Source organism: Grampus griseus (genome assembly GCF_964374135.1).
Source record: "Grampus griseus genome assembly, chromosome: 7".
Taxonomy (NCBI): domain Eukaryota; kingdom Metazoa; phylum Chordata; class Mammalia; order Artiodactyla; family Delphinidae; genus Grampus; species Grampus griseus.
Window position 1 is genome coordinate 61,369,236 of NC_139001.1, and position 25,927 is coordinate 61,395,162.

Here is a 25,927-nt window from a genome sequence, read left to right on the forward strand (position 1 = left end):
TTCTGGGGGAACTCCTTGGGGATATGCCATAGTCATCATCAACTTAGATTTTTGTTGTTATCCACTAAGTGTCCTCCTAAAGTACCCCCAAATCAATGATGGATAGTTTAGATTTGGAGGCAGAGGTTCATTCACTGGAAAAAATTTTGGAGCTATTCTCATTGATGTTACAAGTTTCCCTGGTACTGGTAATTCCCAGCATCCTTCTATAATTGCAAAGGTCAGAAATAAAATGTTTTTCAAAGAAATGTTACAAAATCATGCTCTGGTTTGAGAAACAGCCCTGAGATGCACCTTGAGCAAGAAAGATTTGGTGGAGGAGAGGGTTGGGCTGAGGAGGACAGCAGTGAAACTAGAGGAATTGAAGACCCCGGGTTTAGATAAATATCTACAACTTCCTAAGTTTGGGCCTCTACGAAGAAGCCCTAGGACTCTGCACTTCCCTATCAGTAGTTTTAAAAGCCCTTTTTTTTTTTTTTTTTAGCAAAACAAAGGCTTGAAGCAACTATGCTTGTGTTTTAGAAGTGCCATCCTTGTATTTCTGCAGCACTGAGTGTACATGTAGTTTTCACTCTTAGTGGTAGAGTTTATACATGCCCTAAGATAATTAGCTATTCATCATCCAATGACACTAAAAATCCAAACTGCTTAGTTAGCTGAGCACTCCTTTGAAGAAAACAGATGTTGTTAAAAGTCACTGTTCCACTTTCTTGGGAAAATTCCACTAACATAAAATATGATTGATGATTCAAAAATGTAAACCTTCTATGTGTATTAAATACTACTATAAAAGGACAGTTGTCTACATAATTTAGAAGATGCACAGAAGAATCACTCTGTAATTAAGACTATTGCTGTCTTCTCATCAGGAGTTAGAAGGTTCTCAATTGGGTCTCTTGACTGGGTGAGGGATTTCAGCCAAGTGACCTGTCCCATTCTCTATGTCCCCAGAATAGCTTATGAGAAATGTGTTAGGCTTGAATTTGCTTATTTTCCATAGGTTAATCTTATGCATTATAAAAGGTACCATTTCCTAGACCAGTGGTTCTCAAACCTTAGTGTGCATCAGAATCACTTGCAGGGCTTATTAAAACACAGATTGCTGGGCCCCTTTCCAGAGTTTCTGATTTAGTAACTTGGAACTGGACCCAAGAATCTGCATTTCTAAGAAGTTCCCAAGTGATGCTAACGCTGCTGGTCTAGGGACCACACTGTCTTGAGCTCTCAGCTCCATGTAAAAACCTAAAAGGATTCTGAAGGCTGCAGGTGGAGTCTGTGGACTGTTGTTTCTGAAGACAGAAATATTTATGGCATAAAATAGTTTAACATTGTTTTACCTGAAGTAATTTCTCTTTCCTTTTTGTTATAATAGGAATTTCGTTACTGGGTTTTTAGTTAGGCCTTGTCTTACATTCATTTGTGTGTATGTCTTAACTCCTTTATGACTGTGAGCTCTTTGCATTGTGTTCATCTTCGAATCCTCAATGTACCTTACATCTTGTAAACTCAAATAAACGTTTGGTGCCTTGAATTTAGTTATGTATACATGTTTTGAATTTGTTTTGCCTGAGTTTTCTGCATCTAATAATTATAAATAACAAATACTGAATTAAGTATGCAGCTCACGTATTAATTATATATATCAACTTGACTGACTTCGAGGGTATGGGGAAAGAATGGTTTCCTTAAATTCAGCTAGGCCACAGTTTGTAAATCTAAATGATTACACCTATATAACTACTGAAAAGTTACCTATACTTTTCCATCCTGTCATTGTACTGTGAAATTTCCATACATAAAAACAGGACTTGGTGATGTGCATCATGGTACAGCATTTACAAAGACTGACACCCCCAGAAGTGTTCTTTTCAAAAACCAATATTAAGATCATGTGACTACCTTCTGATATTACTTCTAGAGAGGCTGACTGATTTATCCCAAATTACTCTGCTGCTCTTTAATACCTTTAACTATTTAAGAATAAACTATATTTTCCCAAACTGGATTTCTGAAATCAGATGCCAGAATGCCAGGAATATCCATACAACTGTTGCATTTTTAGTAGCTTTAATAAAATGTATTTGGATTTTTTGATGTACAGATTTTAGATTTGAAGCATTTCAGCTTTGGAAGAGACCATAAAGATCCTCCAAGTCCAACTCAGTCAAGGGCTACATCTCCCCTACAGCCTCTACTCATACTCAGCTTTGGTTTAAGGAAGACAAAAACAACCTGGGGTGAGGGAGGCACTTTCCCGGGGTCCATTCTAACTTTGAGAAAGTGATCAAGCCTTTTCCTTCAGCTCCTACCCAATGGCCCTATTTCCACCCCTTTAGGAACATCCTGTCTAAACAGGATCTTCCAAATGTCTGTTATTCCCCATGGTCATGTTATTCCCTCTGATCTGTTTCCCTTTTCACTACTTCTAGACCTCTGTGCTACAGAAGCAAGGGGGCAGCTTCCAGCTACTAGCTACTCAGGGCACACAGACTTGCCATTGACAAGCCTGAATCATGATCGATGAAGGGAGTGCTTTCTCCTTAGAAAACTTTAGCAACTTTCTACTCCAAACCCAGTCTCGGTACAAAATCTGTTACCAAAATGACTTTCTTGGCAGTTGTCTGAGGTATGGAGAGATGACATGAACTTCACCAAGGAACAAACAGAGGAGAATAAAGGCTTTGAGAGAAAAAGAAACCTCCATCAAATATAATAACCTTAACAAGGAATAAAAATAGATAAATGCTTATAGGCCTTAGTTCACATTCCCTTCATTAAAACCTTAGCTCGATAAATAAAGGGCTATGTTTACAGATTTAGGTCATCTACTTCTTCTGTATGCTTTTTACTAATTAAAATCCATCCAACCTGGTATTACCTCAAACCATAATTCTCTACCATATTTTACAATTTTACTCTCAATTGTCATGGAAATATTTTTTCCATGACAACTGAAAGTAAAATGATGTTCAGAAATCCACAGTAAACAGCAGTCATATAATGCATAAATAAAACATGATTTGAATCTATAAATAGAACTCTAAACTGAACTCACTCACATGTAAAATTTAGACCAAGGAATATGTGTCTGTTAAACATACAACAGGTTTTAAATAATTGGAGTTTAGAATCCTGTCAAGTCCTGCATTATAGGGAGCAAAATAAAATAATGGGCATAGATACATCAAGAAAAGGAAGAGAGACACACGACACAAAACGAGTTTCCATGCTAGAGATGAACACGAATATGTCGAAGACATGGCATCCACAAGTAAAGAGACATACAGAATACAAGAATAAAACTCACAAAGACAGAAATAAGAGAAATAAGCTTTCATGGTACCTTACATAGAGTTTCAGGAAACTGTCACCAAACACTCTTCAAATTAAGACACATTTTCCCAACCATAAGCATAAATGAGGATTTAGCTTTGATACTTGCCTCGTGAATTGGATGAAATTAAGCTAAGGGCCAGATGTTTTTCACCCGTGTTTTAGATTATGCTAGACACAAAATCATTAGAAAGCATCCATGTGACTGAATGGCTTAACATTGTATTAACAAATCAGGTGATATCTAGACACTGCCTTAGACCTCAGAAAATTTTAGTGTATTTTTGATGTTAGGGTTTTGGCAACTAATGAAAAAAAATTAAATAGTTTTCCTATAAAACAAACTTCCATTTTATAATGGGCAAACCAAATCTTCATAATGCTGAAACAACTTTTTGAGAAGTGAAAGCTGCAGACTTTTATATACAGGCATCCCTGACTTATGATAGATTGACATACAATTTTTTGATTTTATGATGGTGTGAAAGTGATACACATTCAGTAGAAATCAAACTTCAAATTTTGGTCTTTTCCTGGGCTAGCGATATGCTTGCTGTAGGGTATTCCTGTGATGCTGGACAGGGCAGCAAGCCACAGCTCCCAGAGAGCCACGCCACCACCAAGGTAAACAACCGAAACACAATCATCCTGTACCTATATAACCACTCTGTTGTTCACTTTCAGTACAATATTCAATAAATTACACGAGATAGTCAACACCTTATTATAAAATAGGTTTTGTGTTAGATTTTGCCCAACTGTAGGCTAATGTAAGTGCTCTGAGCATGTTTATGGTAGGCTAGGCCAAGCTATGATGCTCGGTAGGTGAGGCGTATTAAACGCATTTTCAACTTCGGTATTTTCAACTCACGATGAGTTAATTGGGAGGTAACCTCATCGTTAGTCAAGGAAGATCTGTATCAAACTAGGAACTGATTTATTTCCCCTGAATTGAATTTTGGTATTAGGTAGACAACCAAAATATATTAGTTAATATAGTTTATTATGTGTTGTGCAGAAACTACTGCAGTTCACATGCATGGGTTGAATTACGAATTAAGTGTCAAATACCCCATTGAGGATTATGCTTCAACATAATCACTAAAGACATGGAAGGAGACGTATATAAAGTCTAGAAAGGGAAGTCGTCAAAACGTCAGCATGAAAATGAATACTATATCAATCATCACATGCAAATCTTCAATTGGTAATAAACTGTAACAGTAAAACAACTGTGAAACTATCAAAAAAAAATTATGAAGGTCCATAGCTGTTTGATTACATCTTTGCTGAACAGTATCACTTACTCATTTTAGGAAGTAACATTATGTAAGTTATTTTACAATATCCATAAATTAACTTGAAACATTGCTGATTCTTTAAAAACAATCAAGGGAGGAGGAACTGACACAAAGATCTTTATGCAAAAATGTGTCGAGTCTGAACACCAGAGAAAAATATACTGTTTACATATATATATATACACATATATATGTATATATATATATATATATACACATATTTTTTTAAAAAATTTTTGGCTGCGTTGGGTCTTCGTTGCCATGCATGGGCTTTCTCTAGTTGCAGCGAGCGGGAGCTACTCTTCCTTTCAGTGTGCGGGCTTCTCACAGCGGTGGCTTCTCTTGTTGCAGAGCATAGACTCCAAGCGCACGGGTTTCAGTAGTTGTGGCACATGGGCTCAGTAGTTGTGGCTCGCGGGCTCCAGAGCACAAGCTCAGCAGCTGTGGCGCACGTGCCCAGTTGCTCTGCGGCATGTGGGAGCCTCCTGAACCAGGGATTGAACCCGTGTCCTCTGCATTAACAGGCGGATTCCTAACCACTGCGCAACCAGGGAAGTCCCTGTTTATATATATTGAATGCCACATGAATCAGGTTACAATTATACTGGCCCAATACTGAAACCTGTCATTTTGGTGTATTAATCTAAATATATGTCTCATTACCAACATACATCTTTCTATCTAGATGTTTTCCTTACTTGTTCCTAGTTTATCAAACTATGTTGGCACATGTCCTCATGTCAAAGCTGCCCTTGGTTTCATACTCTTTTAAGTTCCCCTCTACCATGCAAACCAGAGGAAGGAAATGATATTTAATAGAACATTAGTATGACTTGTTTTGAGTGGCCCTCAATTTGGGACATTAGCAAAGCATAATCACATTTACTAGAAAACAAAGCTTGAGGTTTGAATCTGATTCCACAACAGATGATTTCCCAGTGAGATAATGTCAATTTACCACAACTTGTCATTATTTAATGTGGTTAGCTAACACAAGTAAAAGTGGTTTGCAATTTTAGAGCCCTAAACAACTTAGTAGGTGTTCACGTTAGTGTGAAGATATAGCTACCGCTAAAGGTTCTGTGAAAGTCTCACAGCAGAACCAAAACAGATGGGAAACACTGAAGATGCTGCTTCAAACTGAATATCTAAAACCCAATAGTATTAAAATAGAAATGGAGTGAAATTGGGGTGAAAAACTGCCTTTTCTACAAATACTGTTTCATGTAGGTTTCTGCCAGAAGCAATCTCATCAATGTTAATTTTTTAAATAGGCATGTGTTGTCTGATTGACTTAAGGGAAAATAAGTTAAAACAACATACACAACATAGTTATAAGATTTAAACTCTAACTGAAACTAGAAAAGACTTATTTAACACGATGGTGAATAATGTAGCTGTATTTTCTTTAACATAATTTACTTTCATTCATTACCAAAACTATTCCAAATTAGTGGTCAGCAAAGGACAAATTTGCACAATTTTCCCTTGAGAAAAGCAGAAAACTATACAGTGTTGTTAATAAGTTCAGAAACATATAATTCCAAATTACCTAAATTACTGACAACTCAATTTCTCTATGTTTCCAAGTTTTTGGTCAAATGGTTCATTTATCAATTGTGTTAAACAATGTAATCATATCACACTTATTTTAGAATTTTCTAAAATATGACACTTTACATTATATTTGCATGCTACTAAAACAGTTGCTTAAAAAACAAAATGTCTATTGACATTTGAGGCCATCATTAACATAGTTTCTTCAATTGGTTTTTAACTCAATTGAATTTGGTTCTGGAGTTCTTAAGTAAAGCCTTGAATTCAGTTGGTGGATTAAACTTTCTTTTATGATGATGGCAAAATTCCAAATAAAAAATAAATTTCAGTTTACATTTAAAAGTAATTTGCTTCTGAACTTTTTAATTTGAATGTCATTAAATTAAATGTGCTTAATTTACATCATTTATGCATATATTTCTTGCATACTGATTTATTTTATAATAATTTTTTAAAGTTATAAATGGATAATACCATAGTAGGTTGCAGTTTTATGAACCAAATAAAGCATGCAGCAGCAGTTCACATTTTAAAAGCTTACAGAATCTAATACATTTCTTCATTGTCAAACTTGTATTTCTGAGCATTTATTAGCTTATTTTTCAGTATAAACATGAAATGTTTTCCTACACTTGGATAATAATATCACATTATTGTGACTTCCTGGCTTCTATTTGGATAATGGCATAAATATTTTTTTCTAAAGTAATTGGAACACAGATTTGCACTGACAATAAGGAACAGTCTTTAGTCTAGAGTCTATACTTTTACCAAACTTTTAAAATTTGCAGGTTCAATTACCTAAAAACTAAGAAAGTGATTTGTCATCAAATGACTTCATTCTGCTTTTTAAAATTATAAATATTGTATTTTTAGATAAATTCCATATATTTTATCTTTCTCTTAACCACCACAAAGTTATAGGAAAACTATCTTCAACCCCTTATCTGTTTAGATACAAAATTTCATACATCTTACCTATTTTCTCTCTTAACAACAAAGTTAAAGTTATAAGGAAATTTTATCTTCAACACTTCACCTGTTTGGATGCTAAATGATCCTAGCTGTCAATAATAGCTAGTAGAGTCCCTTCAAAATTGCCAGTTTTCTCTCTACCAAGGGCATTTTCTTTCACGTGAGAGAATCGTTTCAAATTTTCCAAAGAAAGCCCTTGGTCTTTTCACTCTCTAACAAGGACTCCTCTTTCCCTATCATCTGCCAAAAAACCTTTCCTGGCTCTGAAGTCAATCCCAGGGCATGGTTCAGATGTGAGAGTTTCTGTAACTCTTCATAGAAATTATTCTCAACAATCTTGATGTAGATTAAGATTACACATTTAAATGCATATTAATGTTACTGTGTAGCAACTTTCTTATTGCTATTGCTTGCAAAACTGTCACAGCCTTGAGAATTTAGCCAGCCCAAACTGCCCTTTCCAGGTAAAGAACCCTAAAGACTCACATTCCATTTTGTCATTAAATAGTTCCAAAATCTCTAATGAGAGTAACAGGTTCTAAGGCATAGTCCCACAATGATTTTAGTAGTTACCACCTTGTCCCAAGTTACAAAGTAAAAATGCTATTTCTTAGGAGTATAAAAGTAATTTTCGTCTCAACTATGTTGCTGGTTGAGTTTTACTTAATACAGTAAGTCTCAAGCACAACCCTCCTGGTTTTTAAGAACTTACCCTTCAGTTTGACTTCAAATGAAAGGCAAGGTAACAGCAGTGTGTAAACTGTGAAATCCTATCAATTTATATACACTTCTACTACCATGAAAAAATTATTCAGTTCGATTGAAATTTGGCATTAATGATGCCAGCCAGTTTAACATAGTAACAAAATTGAGAACAATTTCTTTTCTTTGCTAGTTCTAAATCAGAAGATTAAGGTTTTGGTTTCAGGTTAAAAACTCACATATTAGAAAACATCCAGGAGTCAGCCGAGTTGAAAAAACACTTGTAAACTTCACATTTTAGAGACAGGTGAGAAACCTAGATATGAGTATTCCTGGCTCCTCCCTGAGCAAATCTTAATCTACTGCAGTGATTGAAAAAATAAAGTCCCAAGACACAAAATGGAACTAAACTTCCAGGCCTAAACAGAAATCCCTAAGAGGCTATTGTGAAACAAGACTGGTAAGATTGCCACAGCAAAAGGATTAAGAAGAAAACAAGCAAGACAAGGTTGTGTATCATGACGGGGCTGAAATACAGGAGAGCCGCTTCTTTCCCAAGCAAAGACCAACCTGAACAAGGGCCCCTAGTTTCTCTGTAACTCTCCAAAATCTCATCTGTGAACAGATCCTCAAGATAGTAGTACCCCTGCAGACAGCAGCATAGCCGGCTGCCAGGAGGAAGCACAGCTCGCCTGTGACCTCTGAGAGTACCAACAAATGGAAAGCCACAGGCAATTCGCCAGATAAAAAGATCGTGTATTGTATGTGCAGCAGGTATCAACTTTTAAGAGAAGCCCGACAGTCTCTGGTCAAGTCCTACGGCCGCGTGAGAAACTCAAGGTGGGACTGGAAAATCTTGCCCTAATCTCTTTACCACAAAACTGACCCTGCCCTCCTACTTTCTGCATCTTTGCACCCGACACACTTGCCCAGAACCTTCCAAACCAAAGAAGCCTCCGACAGAGGCAGCCTACAGGAGCCTTCAAATTCCCGGTGAAACCTGACAGCTTTGTAAAGCCTCCCGGAAGGAGAAAAGATCAAATGAGACCGGCTCAGCGGGGTCTTCCCGAGGTGACCCCGGAGTTAACGTATTTATTTTCACGCTGCAACTGCTGATTGCTTTACAGAGACATTTCATGCTGTAGCTCTGCATGGAGCTGAGGACAAAAAACATTTTAATTAATGTTATAATTATTATAATTATTCTTTAAGAAAGCTATTAAATAACCTGTACAAAGCCCGGCCCAGTCCTAGCAAAAAACACAGCACTATTTCAAATCTCTCAAGGTTCTTCCGCTTTGATTTCAGCAGCGTTTCCTATATACAGAGGTCAGCCCAGGGTAGTCCCCCCAAACTGTAGGTCTCCCAGATGGTGGGAATCGTTCAGAGCCTGAAACTGCTCTTTCGTGACACAGAGCTCTCAACCCTACCTCCCCTGCTCTTCCTGGGCACACGGTCCTTGTCCGCAGGCCGGCCAGGGAGCTGGAGGCCTGGCGTCGCTTTTGGGAGGCGGGCAAGCAGGAAGGGGCAAGTAAGTGCCTCAGTTGGGTCTCCCCTCGGCCGGCTGCCCACAGGCCACCGGAACCTCTCCGAAGAGGTGCTGGGTAGGGAGCCCGAGGCAGGAGAGGCATCGAGGCGCCCCCGGGTGGGCTTACAGGTCCCGCGGGTCCTCCCGCTTGACTCCGGCCTCAGCAACTTTGAGCTTCTTATTCTGGTGCGTCTTGACGTGCTTGGCGAGGTGGTCGCTGCGCATGAAGCGCTTGCCGCACTCGGGACAGGCGAAGCGCTTCTCGCCTGTGTGAGTCCTCAGGTGCCGCTGCAGCTCGTCCGAGCGCGTGAAGCTCTTGCCGCAGAAGAGCCAGTTGCACACGAAGGGCCGCTCGCCCGTGTGCCAGCGCAGGTGCGCCTTCAGGTGCGACGTCTTGCCGTACACCTTGCCGCAGCCTGGCACGTGGCACACGTGCTGCTTCTTCTTGCCCGGCTCTGCCTCCGGGGCGCCGCCCGCCGCCTGGCAGTTGGGGCAGCGGCAGCGACGGCACCTCCTGGCCGTGGCCGCCAGGGGGGCCTTGGTTTGCAGCAGCGCAGCGATCTGACTCTGGTATTGCGCGAAGTCCGACGGGCCCAACACCAGGCCCCGCTGCAGCGCGGCGGCGGCGGCGGCGGCAGCGGCGGCCGCCGAGGCCGGGAAGCGGGGCGCGTGGGGCCCCCCCGCACAGGCGCCGGAGAGGCTGCCCCCCGGAACCCCCGAGGTTCCCGGACCGGTGCCGGCCTGCGGGATACTCCACCACGGGAGGTCGTCGGGGGCCGAGTTGGGGGACAGCTGGCGGCACGTGGGCGGCGGAGGCGGCGGGGGCGGCGGCAGCAAGTTGGAGTAGCCGGGCGGCAGCGCGGCCTGGGCCGCGTAGGGCACGTAGGCGGGCGCGCAGCTGGCGGGCAGCGCCGCCATACTCGAGGGCAGCATCTTCACCGGTGAGAACTCGTAGGGGTACGAGGGGTCTGCAGGGGGTGTAAGCGGCAGCTCATGCGCCGCCCCGAAGGACGGCTGCAGGTGCGTTTTCTGCGGCGTCAGCCCCAGGCTGGGGTGCGGGGATGGCAGCGTGCCGGGCGAGTGCGCCGGCATGTCGGCGGTCCACGGGTGAAAGAGCCTGGAGGGCGAGCCCAGCGCGGGGTCGTAGGACACCTGCAGGAAGTCCGGGGGCGCCGTAGCGCCCGGCTGGCCAATCCGGCTACAGGTGGCGGCTAGCAGCGCCAGGGGCGAATGCTTGCCCAGGTCTGGGGAGGCGCTGGGGGTGCGGTCCTGCATAGGCGGCGGCACGGGAGGGCGGAGAAGAGACAAAAGGTTAGCGCTCCAAGCGCGGTCTCCGGGCCGGCCCGCCACACCCACGCCGGCTATTATACCGCCGCCCCTCCCCCGTCCTGGGTGTCCCTCCCCCGCCACCGCACACCACGCACGCACCCACCAGTCCCGGGAAACTTTTGGTGCTTGCGCTACCTGGACGCGGAGCGCGGGAGCGCTTCCTGTGAAACTACTTGGTACAAAGAGACGCCATCTAGCCTCAGAGGAAGGCAGGCACAAAGTGGGAGGGGAGAGAGATCCGACGGGCCACTCCCGGCTCCGCGGCCAGAAAGGGTCTGGAAACACCCACAGCCCGGATGCCCATCCGCCTTCCCTCCCATCTTTTAAGCTCTCATTTCCACGCTACTCTCGCGCTCCTCCTCCGCCCGCCCCAGGAGGGCCCAGCGGGGTGAGCTGGGGCCGGTTCTCAGCCAGACGCGCACCTCCGAACAAGCCCTGGATACGCGCGTCCCTCCCCCAAAGGCCACACTCTTGACACCAGGGTTCAGTGTGAAGTTGGTGTGGGCACCCCTAGGTCTCACTCCATTGGTATCCACCGAGCGGGATTCCCTTTGAAATTCAGCGTGCACAGAATATCAGGAAAGATCCAGACATGACCCTTCCCACCTTTCCCTCGCCCCCTCTGAGCCCAGCCCTGACCTGGAGGAAGGCCTGCAGAGAGTCGTTCCGGAGGACGGCCACGGCGGCCATGGCTATGGCTTGCGGGCCGTTGGCTGAGGAGCAGGGCGCTGCTGAGGCATGGAGACCCGAAGGCGAGGACGAAGGGGCGCCTTAGCGTCCCTCCCGGGCGCCCTCTCTGCGCGCAGGGGCCCTCCCCGCCCGCGCCCCTCGCCGCAACCCGCTCGCTCGCCCCGCGAGCGGTCTGAGCGCTTCAGGCTCACCTCCAAGAATTTGATAAGGACTTTGCTGGGCCGCCAGCCAGTCAGAGGGAAGATTTATGGCTTTGAAGTTTGCCGCTACCCAATCATCAAAGAATAGCGGCTCTTTCAGAAGCGAAAGCAAATCCTTTGAATCCACAAAGCTCCTATGGTGTGTTTGTTGGTCTGGATAAAAGAACTGATTATTAGGGGGGATGGGAAGGGAGGAGATAAAGGCGGGACAATTAATGAAGTAATCACTATGTGGGAAATGTATATACACAAATAATTGGATTTTCCTGATCAAAGGGGGCCTTGCCGCCTGGAGACCCGCGCTTGGGTTGCTTGAGACACTCTATCCCCCTCTCCCGCCGCCCCCCCCTCCCCCGCTCCCTTGCAATTAAAGATTTGCGCCAAGGCAGCGCCCAAAGTGACAAAGTATCTTTGCTATCTCCAGAGAAATCTGCCTTCGGCTTCCAGGCGCGGGACTTGGAGACGAAGATGAGGGTAATTCTCTCCTCTCCGCCCCCGGTACTTACACACCCGGCACCCGGACAGCACAGGCACCGGCCCGAGCACGTCGTCAACCCGAGCACACCTTGGACCCGAGGGAATTCCCGGGGCTGAACGTGGCACGCCCTGCGCCCCGCCCGCCTCATGCTCCCCCTTCCTCCCCCAGCCCAGCCCCCGCAGAGCGGTGAGCAGCCCTGGGACCCGGGGCGGGGCCGGGCGGCCGCCCAGGGCGGCGGTGGGTGGCGCGCACGCTCCAGGGCCGCCCGCCCCTCTTGCGACGTTCCGGCTGGCGACCTGGAAGTTCTCCGGCCACAACTTTTGCAAATAGTGAGCCTGCGAAATACACCCGGGCCACGCTTACCCCCAAAGCTAAGCTTGGCGGGACACTCAGAGCAACTCGAGGGGGAAATGTTTGGTGTCTTGCTCTTCTCTCTCGGAGCAGGCAAGCTGACCGCTATTAAGCCCCACCGAAACCCACAGAGATGCTAGAAATCCCCACCCCGGCGCCAAGCCCGGCCAGGCAAGTGCGCACGCCTGCAAGCCGCACACACCTACAGGGAACTAACCGAAAAAAGTAAGGCGCGGTGGAGGAAGACCGTAGCTGTTCTTGTTGAGCAAACCACAGATAGTACGAGGGTGGCTCCCTAACCGGAAAGAAAAGTCAATAAAAACTGTTGTTCCCAGCACCTTTGTAAAGAAAAGAAATTTCTTCAGGCGCGGGCCGTGCTTCGCTGGGGTCAGGAAAACACTCTCCAGAGTGTGGTCTCCCCAAACCCTCGCTGCCAGCCATGCCTGGCCCAGGAGGGACGGCAGGCCACCTGCCTTCCTCCGGCCCACGGCGCAACACGCGTTCTGCAGGGGAGGTACGGACACCCAGATCTCCTCACCCGGGAGAGCAGGAGCGGCGTCTCGGTGTCCTCACCGCGCTGGAGGGCATTAGGGGCCGGGAATGGCCTCTGAGGCCTCCAGCCGGCGGCCACGCTCCGTGGAACGGCGCAGCAGAGTGGGCCGCCTGCGCTTGGCCAACCCCGCTCCACTTGCGGCGTCCGGGTACACCGCCTCCTCTCTGCGACGCGGCCGACCGGGCAGGGATCCTCTGAGCCAACTCGCGCCCAAGCTTCCTGCGTATGGTCCTCCCGGGTACCGCACAGCAGCCGGGACTGACGTGGAGAGGTCGGATCAGGTGGTCCAACTCGCCGTGCGGCGCCAGCGGTTACCCCAACACCAAAAGCCTTCTGATTCGGAGTCTGGGCTGTGTATTGGTGCCCTCTGCACTCGCATTAGGGGTCAGGACACTATGCCACCAGGCCATTTCCCCACACCCAGGGCCGGCCAGCAAAATAGAAACATCTTGCTGAAGGCGAATGGGCCGAATGCAGCCCCAATACTATGCTTGAGCACTTCTCGAGTCCCGTCCTTGCACGCCCCTCTTCTCTGCAACAAGGTGTCACCCAGGAACGGTGAGCAGTGACTGCACAGCTCGGCCGACGCGGTCTGGCTCCTGAAGAGGAGGTCCGAGTGCTCTGGGAGCTAGGAATGAGAGGGGACTTAGTGTTTTGCTCCGGAGGCCCGGAAGACCTACACTTGTCCATACTGCGTCCAGAAAATCGATTACCCGCGAAGCCTGGGAGGGGAAGGAGCCCTTTCCCGCCTGCAAGTCAGAGGCCGGGAGTCCCATGGTGCACACACACACACAGGCACCTGTCGGCACTGTCGAAGCGGGCCTGGTCCCTTAGTGAGTTTCCTCTCGGGCTCCTTTGGGTTCTTCGACCTCCACTATCGGTGGTTGCAGGCCAGGCTGGGCCAAGCAGGCTAGGAGGCATTCTCGTTTGCCGAATCTGTTCACTATTTTAACAAAAAGGCAAGAGAAGCCAATTCACATCTCCATAGTTGTTATAGAAGAGAACTTTTTCTCCAAGATGCCCCGTTAGCCAATAAGCCACCATCAGTAGCCAGCAGGGAGAGAGTAGTGGGTTGGTGTTAAGAGCTCCAACTCTGAGAATCTGAAGGCCGATTTCTAGATGCCACTTTCTAGTTGATGACCTGGCTGATGACCTGGGCCAGCAACTTACACAACCGCTTTGTGCCTCAGTTTCCCAATTTGTAAAATGGGGGTTATAGCAATGCTCACCTTGTAGAGTCCTTGTAGGCTTAAAAGAGGTAAATACATTCAAAGTATTTAGGATTGTGCGGGTGCACGGTAGGCCCTCCCTTGACTGTTTGAAGTCCTGGCTCTGGGCCTCTCCTCCATTTGTGAACACCCGCCGGGATTCCAGCCCTCCCAGGCGCAAGCTGAAGTCTGGAGAGAGACTTTCACAAAGTGCTGTTTAGCCTCTCTCCCTTTGCACTCGGGGCTCCTGAAAAACTTATTCTTAATGAAGTACTGTTCGGAGCGTCCATTAAAAATGCAATGCCGGGAGATCAAAGTACAATATTTATTTTTGAAATTTGTTGCAATCACCAAGAGATACAGGTATTAAGGCCAAATGTCAGTTCCGTTACACAAAGCCCTGCGCCCGGGAAGAGCGTGTGGCTGCTCTGCCATAATGTAAAGAGACATCAAAGACCAAGCGCGCTGCAAAAGTACGCAGCCGGGAGGAGGGAGTGAGCCCAGGAGGGCTGGGCGATCCCCAGACGGCGCGGGGGCTGCGGGAGCTTCGGGGGTGGGGTCAGTTCAAAGAGGTATCCGCTGGGGCGCGAGTTCGCAGGAGGGAAGATTTAATGGGCTTTTTTTGTTGGTGGGTGTGTTTGTGCACCGAGGACCCAGGAACTCCTCTGTGGTCCTCCAGCCCGAGGGCGGAGGCAGGGGGCGGGGGTGGGAAGCGGCGAATGGGGAGCAAACTTTAACTACGGCGAGGGGGGGCGGGGAGGCGGAATACCAGCCTCCCGGCGGCTGCTGGCGCAGTGGAGCCGTTCTCCTAGTAGCTCTCCGTGCAGCAGGGTTCCGAGGCTGAGAAGTTGGCCTCGCGGTTTCTTCGCGGGCAGGCAAGTGCTGACCAGGTGCTACCTGCGAGGAGAGGTGGGTAGGTGAACCCGCACAGGCATTAGCGTGATGGACTGACCTGGTGTGCGCGCTCCGGAATCTACTCCAGGAAAAAAAAAGTGTTTACTGAGAGCTCTGGGGCTGCAACTTCGCGCCGAGCCTGGTACCTCGCCTCAGGCATTTTCTTGCAGCAACCGGGGACTCCTGCCCCTGGGGTCAATCCAACCGGTCTCCCATTTTCAGTTGATTTTTAAAAAATCTGTACATGATTTAGGTCATTTCGACAAATTCTTAATTCACCGGCTCTTTACAGCAAGGTGTTGCTTGACCTCCCAGTCTCGCCCCTTGTCTGCCAAAGCCTTAACCTTCCAAGATCGCGCATCCGCCTAGTTAATACAGTACCAGTCGTTGTTTTATTAAAGGTGCTGGGAGGGGAGGGGGCAGAATTTCCCTTGTGCTAGCAGAGGAGAGTCGCAGGAGGAGGCCGGTGCGTTTCTTCGGTCATCTACAACCAAGTATTCTTAGAGCAGTCACTCGGCAGCCTTTTGAAGGTATGCTAGAGCAGAAAGCTGCTATTGTTTTCAGCTCTCAACAGGGAAGAGATCAAACTTTGCCTCTTCAATTTGAAAGTTGTTTTTTTTTTTTTTAAATAGTGGTGGTGGGGGGGGGGGTGTTGCAATCGGACACACTCTTAACTGTGAGGGTTTGGAGCCATCTCACAGTTTAAACTGCAAACCAAATCACAGATGCCCTAATGCTTGCGCCTGAAACAGGGCCGGGATCGTTATTACAGCCGAGAGCATTTTGTAGCAAGGAATTACAATGCTGGGAATCTTTGGAAAACACTGGCTTGGCTTTGGAAAGTTTCAGTTAGAAACCTTCAGTTAACTTTAAGCTTACTCTTCAAATTTGGATCAGTATGTAATGGAGGAAGAAGTGGAATTCTAAATCTAGGAGGGATACTTTATCTCATCCAATTAGACTCCCCCACTTGACGGCAGAAGGAAACAATGTTCACATACATGTGTCATGCCTGTTCAGTGCTGTGAACTTCAGTAGCTATTCAATAGATGCTTATCGGTGTTGGGTGGTAGCGTAGAATTGGGTGTACCAGTGTTACCTGCATAGTGATTGGTGCTACGGAACACACAAATGCAGTAGGGACAGAGAGGAGAGCACTGGCAAAGGCTGGGGTAGTTAAGGGAGGTTTATCAGGGAGCTGGGGTTTGAAGAAGCCTTTAAGGACCTATGGAATTTTAATTGGGTTCATAGAAGGGAGGGGAAAGTACAGCAAGGAAAGAGAACTCCCCTTCAGGGAGGAGCTGAATAACCATGGAAGATGAAATTTTGCATCTTTGATTTGCTGGTATAAACTGGGTAGGGCCGTATTAGAAAATCAGAGAGAAGAGTTTGGCCCTGATGCTATATGTATTCAGTAGTAGGACTTTAGGCTCCTGAGCAGGTGAATTACATAAATTCAATTCATTTCTTAAATTTCCTTCTTTAGGAAGTTTGGCTTGCTGAGGGCTTGGAAGGATAAACATGGATGCAGATATCTCTGTGTGAGATGGTAAAGGCCTAATCTGGGAACTGGTGTGGTAGTGAAACAGTGACAGACATTTTAAAGGGAAAAAGGACAAAACTTGATTAACAGGTTGGAATAAAAGATAAAACAAAGGGAATAATTAAAAAGATCCCTCTCTTGACAAATGGTGCGGGGACAACTGGATATCCACATGTAAAAGAATGATGTCAGACATTTTCCTTACAACATGCATAAAATTTAACTCTAAATGGATCATAGATCTAACTACAAGAGTTAAACTATAAAACTCATAGAAGAAAACATAGGAGTAAGGCCTTATGACCTTGGGTTAGGTTAACGCCTTCTTAGATATACCGAAAGCACAAGTGGCAAAAGAAAAAATAGATTAATTGGACTTCATAAAAATTTAAAACTTTGTGCTTCAAAGGATACCATCAAAAAAGTGAAAACCCCCACAGAATGGGAGAAAATATTTAGAGATTATATATCTAATAAGAAACTTGTATCCATAATGTATAAAGAACTCTTGCAACTCAACAATTTTAACCCAATTTTTTTAAAAAAGCAAAGGATTTGAATAGACATTTCTCCAAAGTAGATATGCAAAAGGCAAATAAGCACATGAAAAGATGCTCAACATCATTAGCCATCACTGAAATACAAATAAAAACCAAATGAGGTCCTGGTTTACACCTACAACGATGGCTATGATGAAAAAGATAGTAAGTTTTGGCGAGGCGTGATAAAACTGAAACTCTCATGAACTGCTGGTAGGAATGTAAAATGGTGCAGCCACTTTGAAATACAATTTGGCAGTTCTCAAAATGTTAACCACATAGTTATAATTCTACTCCTAAATATAGATCAAAGATAATTGAAAACATATGTCCACACAAAAACTTGTATGCATGTCATAGCAGCATTATTCGCAATAACCAAAAGGTAGAAGCAACCCAAATGTTCATCAACTGACGAATAGATACACAAAATGTGTTACATTTATACAATGGAATATTATTCAGCTGTAAAAATGTCTTAAATACTGATACCTGTTACAATATGGATGAACTCTGAAAACATTATACCAAGTGGAAGAATATAGTCACAAAAGATTACATATAGTATGTTTCCATTTATATGAAATGTCTAGAATAGACAAATCCAGAGACAGAAAGTAAATCAGTGGTTACCAGGCCCTTTGTGGAGGGGAGAATAGGAAATGATGGTTTTGGGACTTTGGTGGGGGTAAAATATTCTAAGATTTATTGTGGTGCTGGTTGTACAATTCTGTGACTATACTAAAAACCACTGAATTGTGTACTTTAAATGGATGAATAATGTGATGCCTGATTATATTTCAATAAAGCTGTTAAAAAATCAAAAGGAACTCAAAGTTTTAGCCTGTGAGGCAGCAAGAACGGTTCAATTGCTGACAAAGTGGGAGATTAAAGAAGACAGACAGATTGGAGTTAAGTGGAAGTCCTGAATTCAGTTTTGGGCCGAGTTGAGTCTAAGATGTAGGCTGGATGTTCATGGGGAAATGCTTGCAGAAAGCTGGAAGTGTGGGGAGTGGGCAGTGCAAGCAAGCGATGGGGCTAGAGATAAGGACTTGTGAATTTTGGGGAAGTAGTAATGGTGGAATAAGTGAGCTCACTGAAGTGGGTGGAGGTCAAGCAGGTAGAGAAAAGCTACAGCAGAATTTGCAAGGAAATCCCAATTAGAAGATGAACAGAGGGAGAGGAACCATCAAAGCAGCCAAAGGATAAGGAGTCAAGAAAGGCCAGAGAAAACAAAAAAATGTCGAGGTGGGAGATGAGTAAGAACACTGGACGTGACCAAGGGCATCGGAGGTGGGGTGAAGGGCTAGAGAAAGGGTAGGACGAAACAGAGAGTCTGTCTGATTTGGGAGGAAGCTTTGAGAATCCACTCTCAGAACTGAGGTGAGGACAGGAAGCGGATTAGTCTAAGCAGCAGCTGGATCAGATAGCAGGGTCAAGGCAAAAGCCTCATGTGTGTGTTTTAGGATGTGGTTAAAAGGAAATGTTAGAAAGAGGGGGCGGTTTTAGGTGGGGAGCCTAGAGACTGGGTGTTTGCAGTGGAGGTGTGAGGCCTTCCTTTGATGAATTGCAGAGAGAGGCAAGCAAGTGTAAACTGCAGGAGGGAACTTCTGATGGCCGGGCATGCCAAATGAAACTCAAGGGGGAAGCTCCTTACTTATTCATTTAAAAGTACAAGGTAGTAGCAACATGGCTGGACCTAGAGATTTTCATACTAAGTCAGACAGAAAAAGACAAATATCATATATCACTTATATGTGGAATCTAAAAAAAAATGATACAAAGAACTTACTTACAAAACAGAAACAGACTCACAGGCATAGAAAACAAAGTTATAGTTACCAAAGGGGAAAGGGGGCGGGGAGGGATAAATTAGGAGTTGGGATTAACAGATACACATTACTGTATATAAAATAGATAAACAAGGACCTAGTATATAGCACAAGGAACTACATTCACATCTTGTAATAACCTATAATAGAAAAGAATCTGAAAAAGAATAAATATATATGTATGTATAACTGCTGTACACCTGAAACTAACACAATATTGTAAATCTTCAATTAAAAAAAAAGGTACGAGGTAAAGTCATTGCTGAGAGCGAAGGCGGGGGTGGGGGGGCGGGTCCCACATTAAAAGTGCAGCTGGAAACGGGTTACAGATCAGGCGATGCTTATACCTACTTGTGCCAGGGCTTGTCCTGTGTGTTTTACTTGATTGCATTCAGGCCTCACACACTTAAGCCCTGCCTTCTAGCCCACTCTACCGGCATTTGGATTTCCTCAGACAAGAATGCAGCCCCTCTCCTTACCTTCCTGTCTGGTAAGGAGAGGGGCAGTGCAAATGTCCTGCTCTGGGGGCTGTCATGTGGGGCAGGGGGAGAAGTCCTGGGGTATTACCTGCCTCCCATGGGAGGGAGGTACCCACATAAACATGCTTTTTGAGGGGGGGGCATATAAAATTGCTTTCTCTGGGTTGTAGGCAAAAAAATTGCTTTCAACAGCACTACCATGGATATGAGTGATCTTTAGGTACAGACAAGGCCCGCTTACAAAAGACATATCCTAGAAAAGGTAGTACCAAGCTTCCTTTCTTAGTGGTGTTGGTGGTATAGTGGTGAGCTTAGCTGGCTTCCAAACTTCCTTTCTTAAGGATATCTTTTCCTATTTTAGTTTATCCATTAATATTCATGTTTTAAAATGACCCCGTGTTTGATTTGTGACAAGGATCACTTGATGCCAGAAGAAATAAAGGCACAGAGAAGTGTAAGGACTGAGGTCGTGGCAGGAGCCTGCAGAAGCTTAAGCTCATTCTGCAGCTCGTCTCCCATCTTTATTCCTCGGCACAGGGAGCCCAGTCTGCACTGAGTACAGAGGATGTGTGTGCAGCTGAGCTCAGGCACAGTTCGGGGGGTCCCGGAGATAAAGAAGATGTACCCTGCCCTTGGGTAGTCTGGAATCCAGTCCTGAGGACAAGAAAGCTCACAGGGGAGCCACAGTTTGGGTCACAGGACCACGGGGAGGTTACTGAGGGCAGGTGAAAGGACTGAGGCCCAAAGATGTGAGTGGCTTCCTGAGATCACACAACACAGTGGAAGAACTGAGTCGTGCCTACGTTATTTCTCCAGTGCCGATAGAAAACAGGACTATTGAAAGATTTTCCCTGACCTGTTACTCATTTGTGGGAGCATTTTTTCCCTTAAAAGAGGAGAAAGTGATAAATCTTTAAGCTACACAATAAATTTACACATAAATTTCTGGAAATGTGATCTGGAAATAGCAATAAAATGAAAACATACATTAATATAAAGGAAAATTACTTTGGATACAGGTCTAATAAAGATTCTCTGCATATCAAGAAATACAAATAAACTCTGTACCCTCCATTTTTAACCCTCTCAGTCCAGTCCCCCTGGATGGAGGGGGTTGTGGCCCAGAGGCTGGAAAAAGGAGTGCTGATGAGGTGGTGGGTTTGCACCACGATCTCTCTGGTGTGCTGGTAGTGGTCTCTGGGTGGCCACGGCGTGTGCCCTGTCTGTGCACCAGGCACTTTCACTCACCGTGTGCTTATGTGACTGTGTCCTGTGGGTCACACTGTCATCACAGCAATACAAGGTCTCACCACATCTCTCACAACCCTATTTTATGGATGGGGGAATTGTTGCACAGAGGGGTTAAGTTATCTGCCCAAGATCCTGTTGCTGGAATTGGATCCAGGTAATGTTACTCCAGAGGGCAAACTTTTAACCCTCAGGATAGAGTGCCACCCTGAGCGAATGCAAGTCTTCCTATTATTAGAAAAACAATGTATGTGTCTATGGGTCTGTAGTGATGGTATTAAACAAGAAGCCTGGGTCATTTATTGGCCGCATTACAGGTTGTTTGTTATTTGCCTCATGGTTAAAATGTCAGACCTACATGAGACGTCTGCTCTCTGTTTTACCCAAGGAGAGAGACAGGTTGACCTCAAGGAGGATAGTATGGGTCTATGACCTTTTGTTTCATGGCTAGAGTACTCTTCTCTCCCCCTCACCCTCATCCCAAGCCACCAGGGGGCACACAGAATCAGCTATTTACCTTGGAAGGTTTAGGTCTCCAATTTTAAGGATATAAGAATGAGTCCGATATCTTTAGGGGTCCAGCTGGGGACACACTAACACAAACATCAGGTCTCTGAATGTCCCCAGTTCTGTTTAAAATGTCAGCTCACCCATGGGCCTTTTGCTCTTGAGAAACAACACCCTTTTATGTGGGTTCTAGGATCACGGTTTGGTTTCAAGTAGGAACTGTTCTCTTTACCCTGGACCTTCCCCTGCAGAATCACTCAGACTTAGATGGTCCCTTTGGGGGCCCTCACTGACCCTCCTCTCCATTTGCTCTCTTCTCTCGCTTTTGCCTTTTCATAGCTGCTCCCTGAAATCTTTCTCATTTATTATCTTTCTAAGATTCGCCTAGGTGGCCGCTGCACAAGGCTCTAAGACCTACAGCAGGATCCATACTTGTTTCTTGCTTACTGTACGGTCAGGGCTCAGTTAAGTGAGTCGAGCTCACTGGACCTAGTTTAAACATAAAGGGACTTATTCCAAGGTAGCCAGTGTCTTACAGATTGACAGGAGGGCTGAAAAAACAAAGTCTCAGCTGAGCTATTAGGGTGGACAAGGAAACCACTGCCTCTGCCAGGATCAGAAGGCTGTGGAATTAGAAAGCTGCCTGCCGACTGGGAAGCCACAGTAACACCTGCCCAGTTTCAGAATTATGCCACCTCTACTGTGGTCTGTACCTTGTCTCTTGACAACTGTGTATGTAGGGCTGTGACATTAGGACCTCTGTTACAACTGTCATAGAAAAAGCAAATGTACCAGAACTCTGCTTACTGGTAGAGACAGCAGAAACACAGTTCCTGCCTCACAATTGTTTACTTCTGTCTTCCAAATTTGGTACACTGCATCTGATTGGAATAATCTAAATCATAGATCTGGAACCCTAGCTGCAAGAGAGTCTGGAAAATATAGATTTTTTTTTTTTTTTAACTTTCTGGCCTAGAGAGAGATTGGAGTAGCTACTAAGTGAACCAATTCAAATATTTGCTACATTTGCTGATTATGAGGTTGCTTCACTTTAATTCCTAGTCTACATTCCCAGGTTGTCACTTCTCCTTTAGGGAATTGCCCAGGGATTGATATTCTCTTCCATTTCATTATAAGCACTAATTTTGGTCCAGTCACTCTGGTCCCAGCTACAGTGGAGTTACGTCATTCAACCAATATTTGTTGAGTTCCTACCATGTGCACTCCCTTGACCATTTCCTAAGCTCATGATTCCCGAATCCGTCTTCAGCTTTAACTTTGACCTTTCTCTAGAACTCCAGCCCTGAATTATTAACTGCCATTCTTGATATATCCTCAAGAATGTCCCGCCAGGGCTTCCCTGGTGGCGCAGTGGTTGAGAGTCCGCCTGCCGATGCAGGGGACACGGGTTCGTGCCCCAGTCCGGGAAGATCCCACATGCCGTGGAGTGGCTGGGCCCGTGAGCCATGGCCGCTGGGCCTGCGTGTCCGGAGCCTGTGCTCCGCAACAGGAGAGGCCGCGGCAGTGAGAGGCCTGTGTACCCCCCAAAAAAGAAAAGAATGTCCCGCCAGATCTCCAAAATAAATATATCCCCAGGAAACAGCTCCTCTCCCCACTTTTCAAACCAACTCATCTTCCCAAGATTTCTGGTGATTTTTAAATTGAATCATGTCCAAACTCAACTGAGCTTCCTCCTTCTTTACTCTCCACTTCCATTACTGTAGTTGCATTTCCATGCTGTCATCTAATTCTTACTTCTTTCTTTTCCCACTTCCATTTTCCTGGTTGAAGCCTTCATTATCTTTCAACTCCCTTTTCATGGCCTTTGTGGCAGACTATACTTTCCAGAGATGATCCCAACAATATCTCTCATCCCACAACCTGACTGGCCTTAGTGACTCACTTATAACCAATAGGAGGCAGCAGAAGTGACTTCCAGGGCTAGGTCAATACAGTTCAAGTGGCTTTCACCTGGACTTCTTGGAGTGCTTGCTTTCCAGATGCTCCCCCTTGGAACATTCCCTCTTGGAACCCAGCATGAGAAGCCCAAGCTACATGAGAATCTGCCTAGAGGTGCTCTGGTCAACAGTCCCAGCTGAAGGAAGCCTTTGGGTCATCCCAGCCCAAGAGCCAACATGTCAGTGAAGAAGCCTGGGGGTGATTCCAGCCCCCAGATGTTTCAGTCATCCTAGCCGAGGTGCCAGACATCATGGAGCAGAGATGAGCCATCTTTTCTGTGCTCTGTCCAAATTCTTGACCCAGAAAATCCGTAAGTACAATGAAATGGCTGTGGTTTTACTCCACTAAGTGTAGGGTGGTTTGTTATACAGCCATAGGTAAACAGCCCTCAAATCCATATCGCACATTGTCTAATGATTACCTTGCTAAAACACCGAGCAGCTCATGTTTTTACCTTGCTCAAAAAACTGAAATGTCTCCCCACTGAATATGGAATTAATTGTACGTTTTCCGGGTTTGCGTCCAAGGTGCCCCATAGTTCTTAATCTTCCTACCTTAGATTCCACTTTCACTACCACCTTTCATTCCAGTCTTACCTGGCCGGGCCTGAAATGTTTTTACCTTGACGAACTTTCACAAGCATTGCTCTTTGCCTGGAATTTTCACTTTCTGTATGTATCAAACTCCTACCTATCCTTCTTAAGCCAGCTCAAATCTCACATCCCCTAAGACTATGCTGTCCAGCATGGTAGCCAATAGCCACCCGTGGCTATTTACATGTAAAGTTAAATTGATTAAAGTGAAACTTCAGTTCCTCGGTCTTGCCACATTTCAGTGCTCAGCAGCTACATCCTTCTGAACGGCGCTACTCTAAGAAGCCTTCTTAGCCTTACCTTTTCCAATTAATCTCTCCTTCCCCACAGAACCTTAATCTGAAATTTTAGCAATTTTGATCTGAATGACATTTTGAAGGTCATATAATCCAATACCGTAAAATTACAGATGTTTCTTGGCTTTCTACTCTTCTAGAGCATTGCTCTGTATATGGTAGGTGGGCTCAAACATTTCTTGAGTTGCAAGGAAGCAGCAGTGAACTTATCTGTACTAAGAGGTTTGGATTAAATGACCTCTTAGGACCTTTTCTAGTAAAATATTCAGCAAACAACAAATCATATGTCTTTGACAATATGTAATCTCCCAGGAGAACTGTTTTTTCAAATCACAAATGATTTGGGGGGAGGGTCTCTTGGGAGGGGCATCTAGGTGTAGCCTTCTTTATTTCTCTCCAGCAGCTAACCATTCTAGGGATTTAATTATTTTGGAATGTGTGTGTGTGTTTTGTCTCAAAGGATGCCAATTTTTGCTCAGTCCTCATGACATCTTAGTCTACATGCCAACTCCACATCCCATCGAACAAGGAGGAATTTCGTTCACACAGTTTTCTCTGACAAAGGAGGCCATGGTACCAGCCAGTTACCAGATGGATGAAATTCCATTCAGTTAAAGAAAAGGTTTTTACCAGTCCCCAAGTTATTAAATTCATACAAATAAGACACATAAAACTAAGCTCTAAAATCATATACTATGTAATAGGACTACTTCATTGTGTGTGTGTGTGTGTGTGTGTGTGTGTGTGTGTGTGTGTGTAAGGGGGGGAGAGAGAGAAATTTTAAGGTTAATCATCTAAATTTTCACTCATATAATAAAGCCTGATTATTAGGGATGTGGTAGATTCAGTGTGTTCAGGAACACAGCCTTCCACAAGCCCCATAAGAGAGAAGCTTTGACGATTTTATATATGACACTACGTGTTCATGTTAGTAAGTATTGATCGTTACCATTTCCCTTCACTCATTATCACAGAGTAAAACTCCTATTAAACCTGGGACATTTTTGAGGTTAATATTTACTTAATTTAAACATTCAGTTTTAACAATAAAACCTGGACTCTGTACCAGAAGCAGTTTTTCAGTTACTCAATAACATTATTTTTATCTGACAGTAATAAATGGGAATTTATTTACCTGTTTCTGGAATAGATGATGAAAATTAGCACATAGCTGCCTGCTGAATACCTCTGGGCCACTCTCCTAACTTAGCTGTCCCTTTAGAATAATTATGACTTCACCCATAATGACAATATTTTATGCTTGCTTAGGTAGGATGGGTTTTTAAGATGCAGAAAGCATTAATTTTTCTTGATAGTTTAGAGAGGTGCCCTCAGGTCTTAGCACGATTACGCAGCACTTGAGGGAGATGCCTTTGGGCCTCAGGCATCTCAGTGTGGCCCAGAGCAGGGAGGTAGCCCTCCCCCACTCCCATGTGCCTGCTGAGGGGAGGGCAGCTTTGTCTTTCTGGATCAGGATGGCGCCTGGACTCCCATCCTAGCACCAGGGCAGGGTTTTAATAACTTTCCACATCATTTGCCCTAATGGTGGTATCACGCTTCAGACATCAACAACTAAAGAATACGATGCCTTCAATTTAAGTCTGAAAGGAAGAACTATATGCAATACCTGTGTAGTTTGTTCTCCATAAACCTAATTAACAATTGACAAAAATATATATTGCTCTGTTCTCTTGCCATAACATGAAGAGTTAACATCATTTTCTTCTAAAAGAGGTACAGGGAAACATGAAGTTCTTTAACCTTCTTATTGCGATTACAAGATAGTAAGAAGTCCAGCCCTCTGTGCATGCACACGGGCATAGCTGAGTGAC

The 25,927-nt window shown here is 45.1% G+C and overlaps 1 protein-coding gene across 1 annotated transcript; it reads right to left on the reverse strand.

Moving 5' to 3' along the window:
• Window positions 1-9,036: 9,036 nt before the first annotated feature.
• Window positions 9,037-11,563, reverse strand: SP5 (Sp5 transcription factor). Its single transcript, XM_082658740.1, has 2 exons — window positions 11,365-11,563; window positions 9,037-10,665 (listed from the first exon to the last, which is right to left on the reverse strand). Exons 1-2 carry the CDS (start codon window positions 11,413-11,415, stop codon window positions 9,520-9,522), a joined length of 1,197 nt encoding a protein of 398 aa, XP_082514866.1. The 5' UTR covers window positions 11,416-11,563; the 3' UTR covers window positions 9,037-9,519.
• Window positions 11,564-25,927: the final 14,364 nt, after the last annotated feature.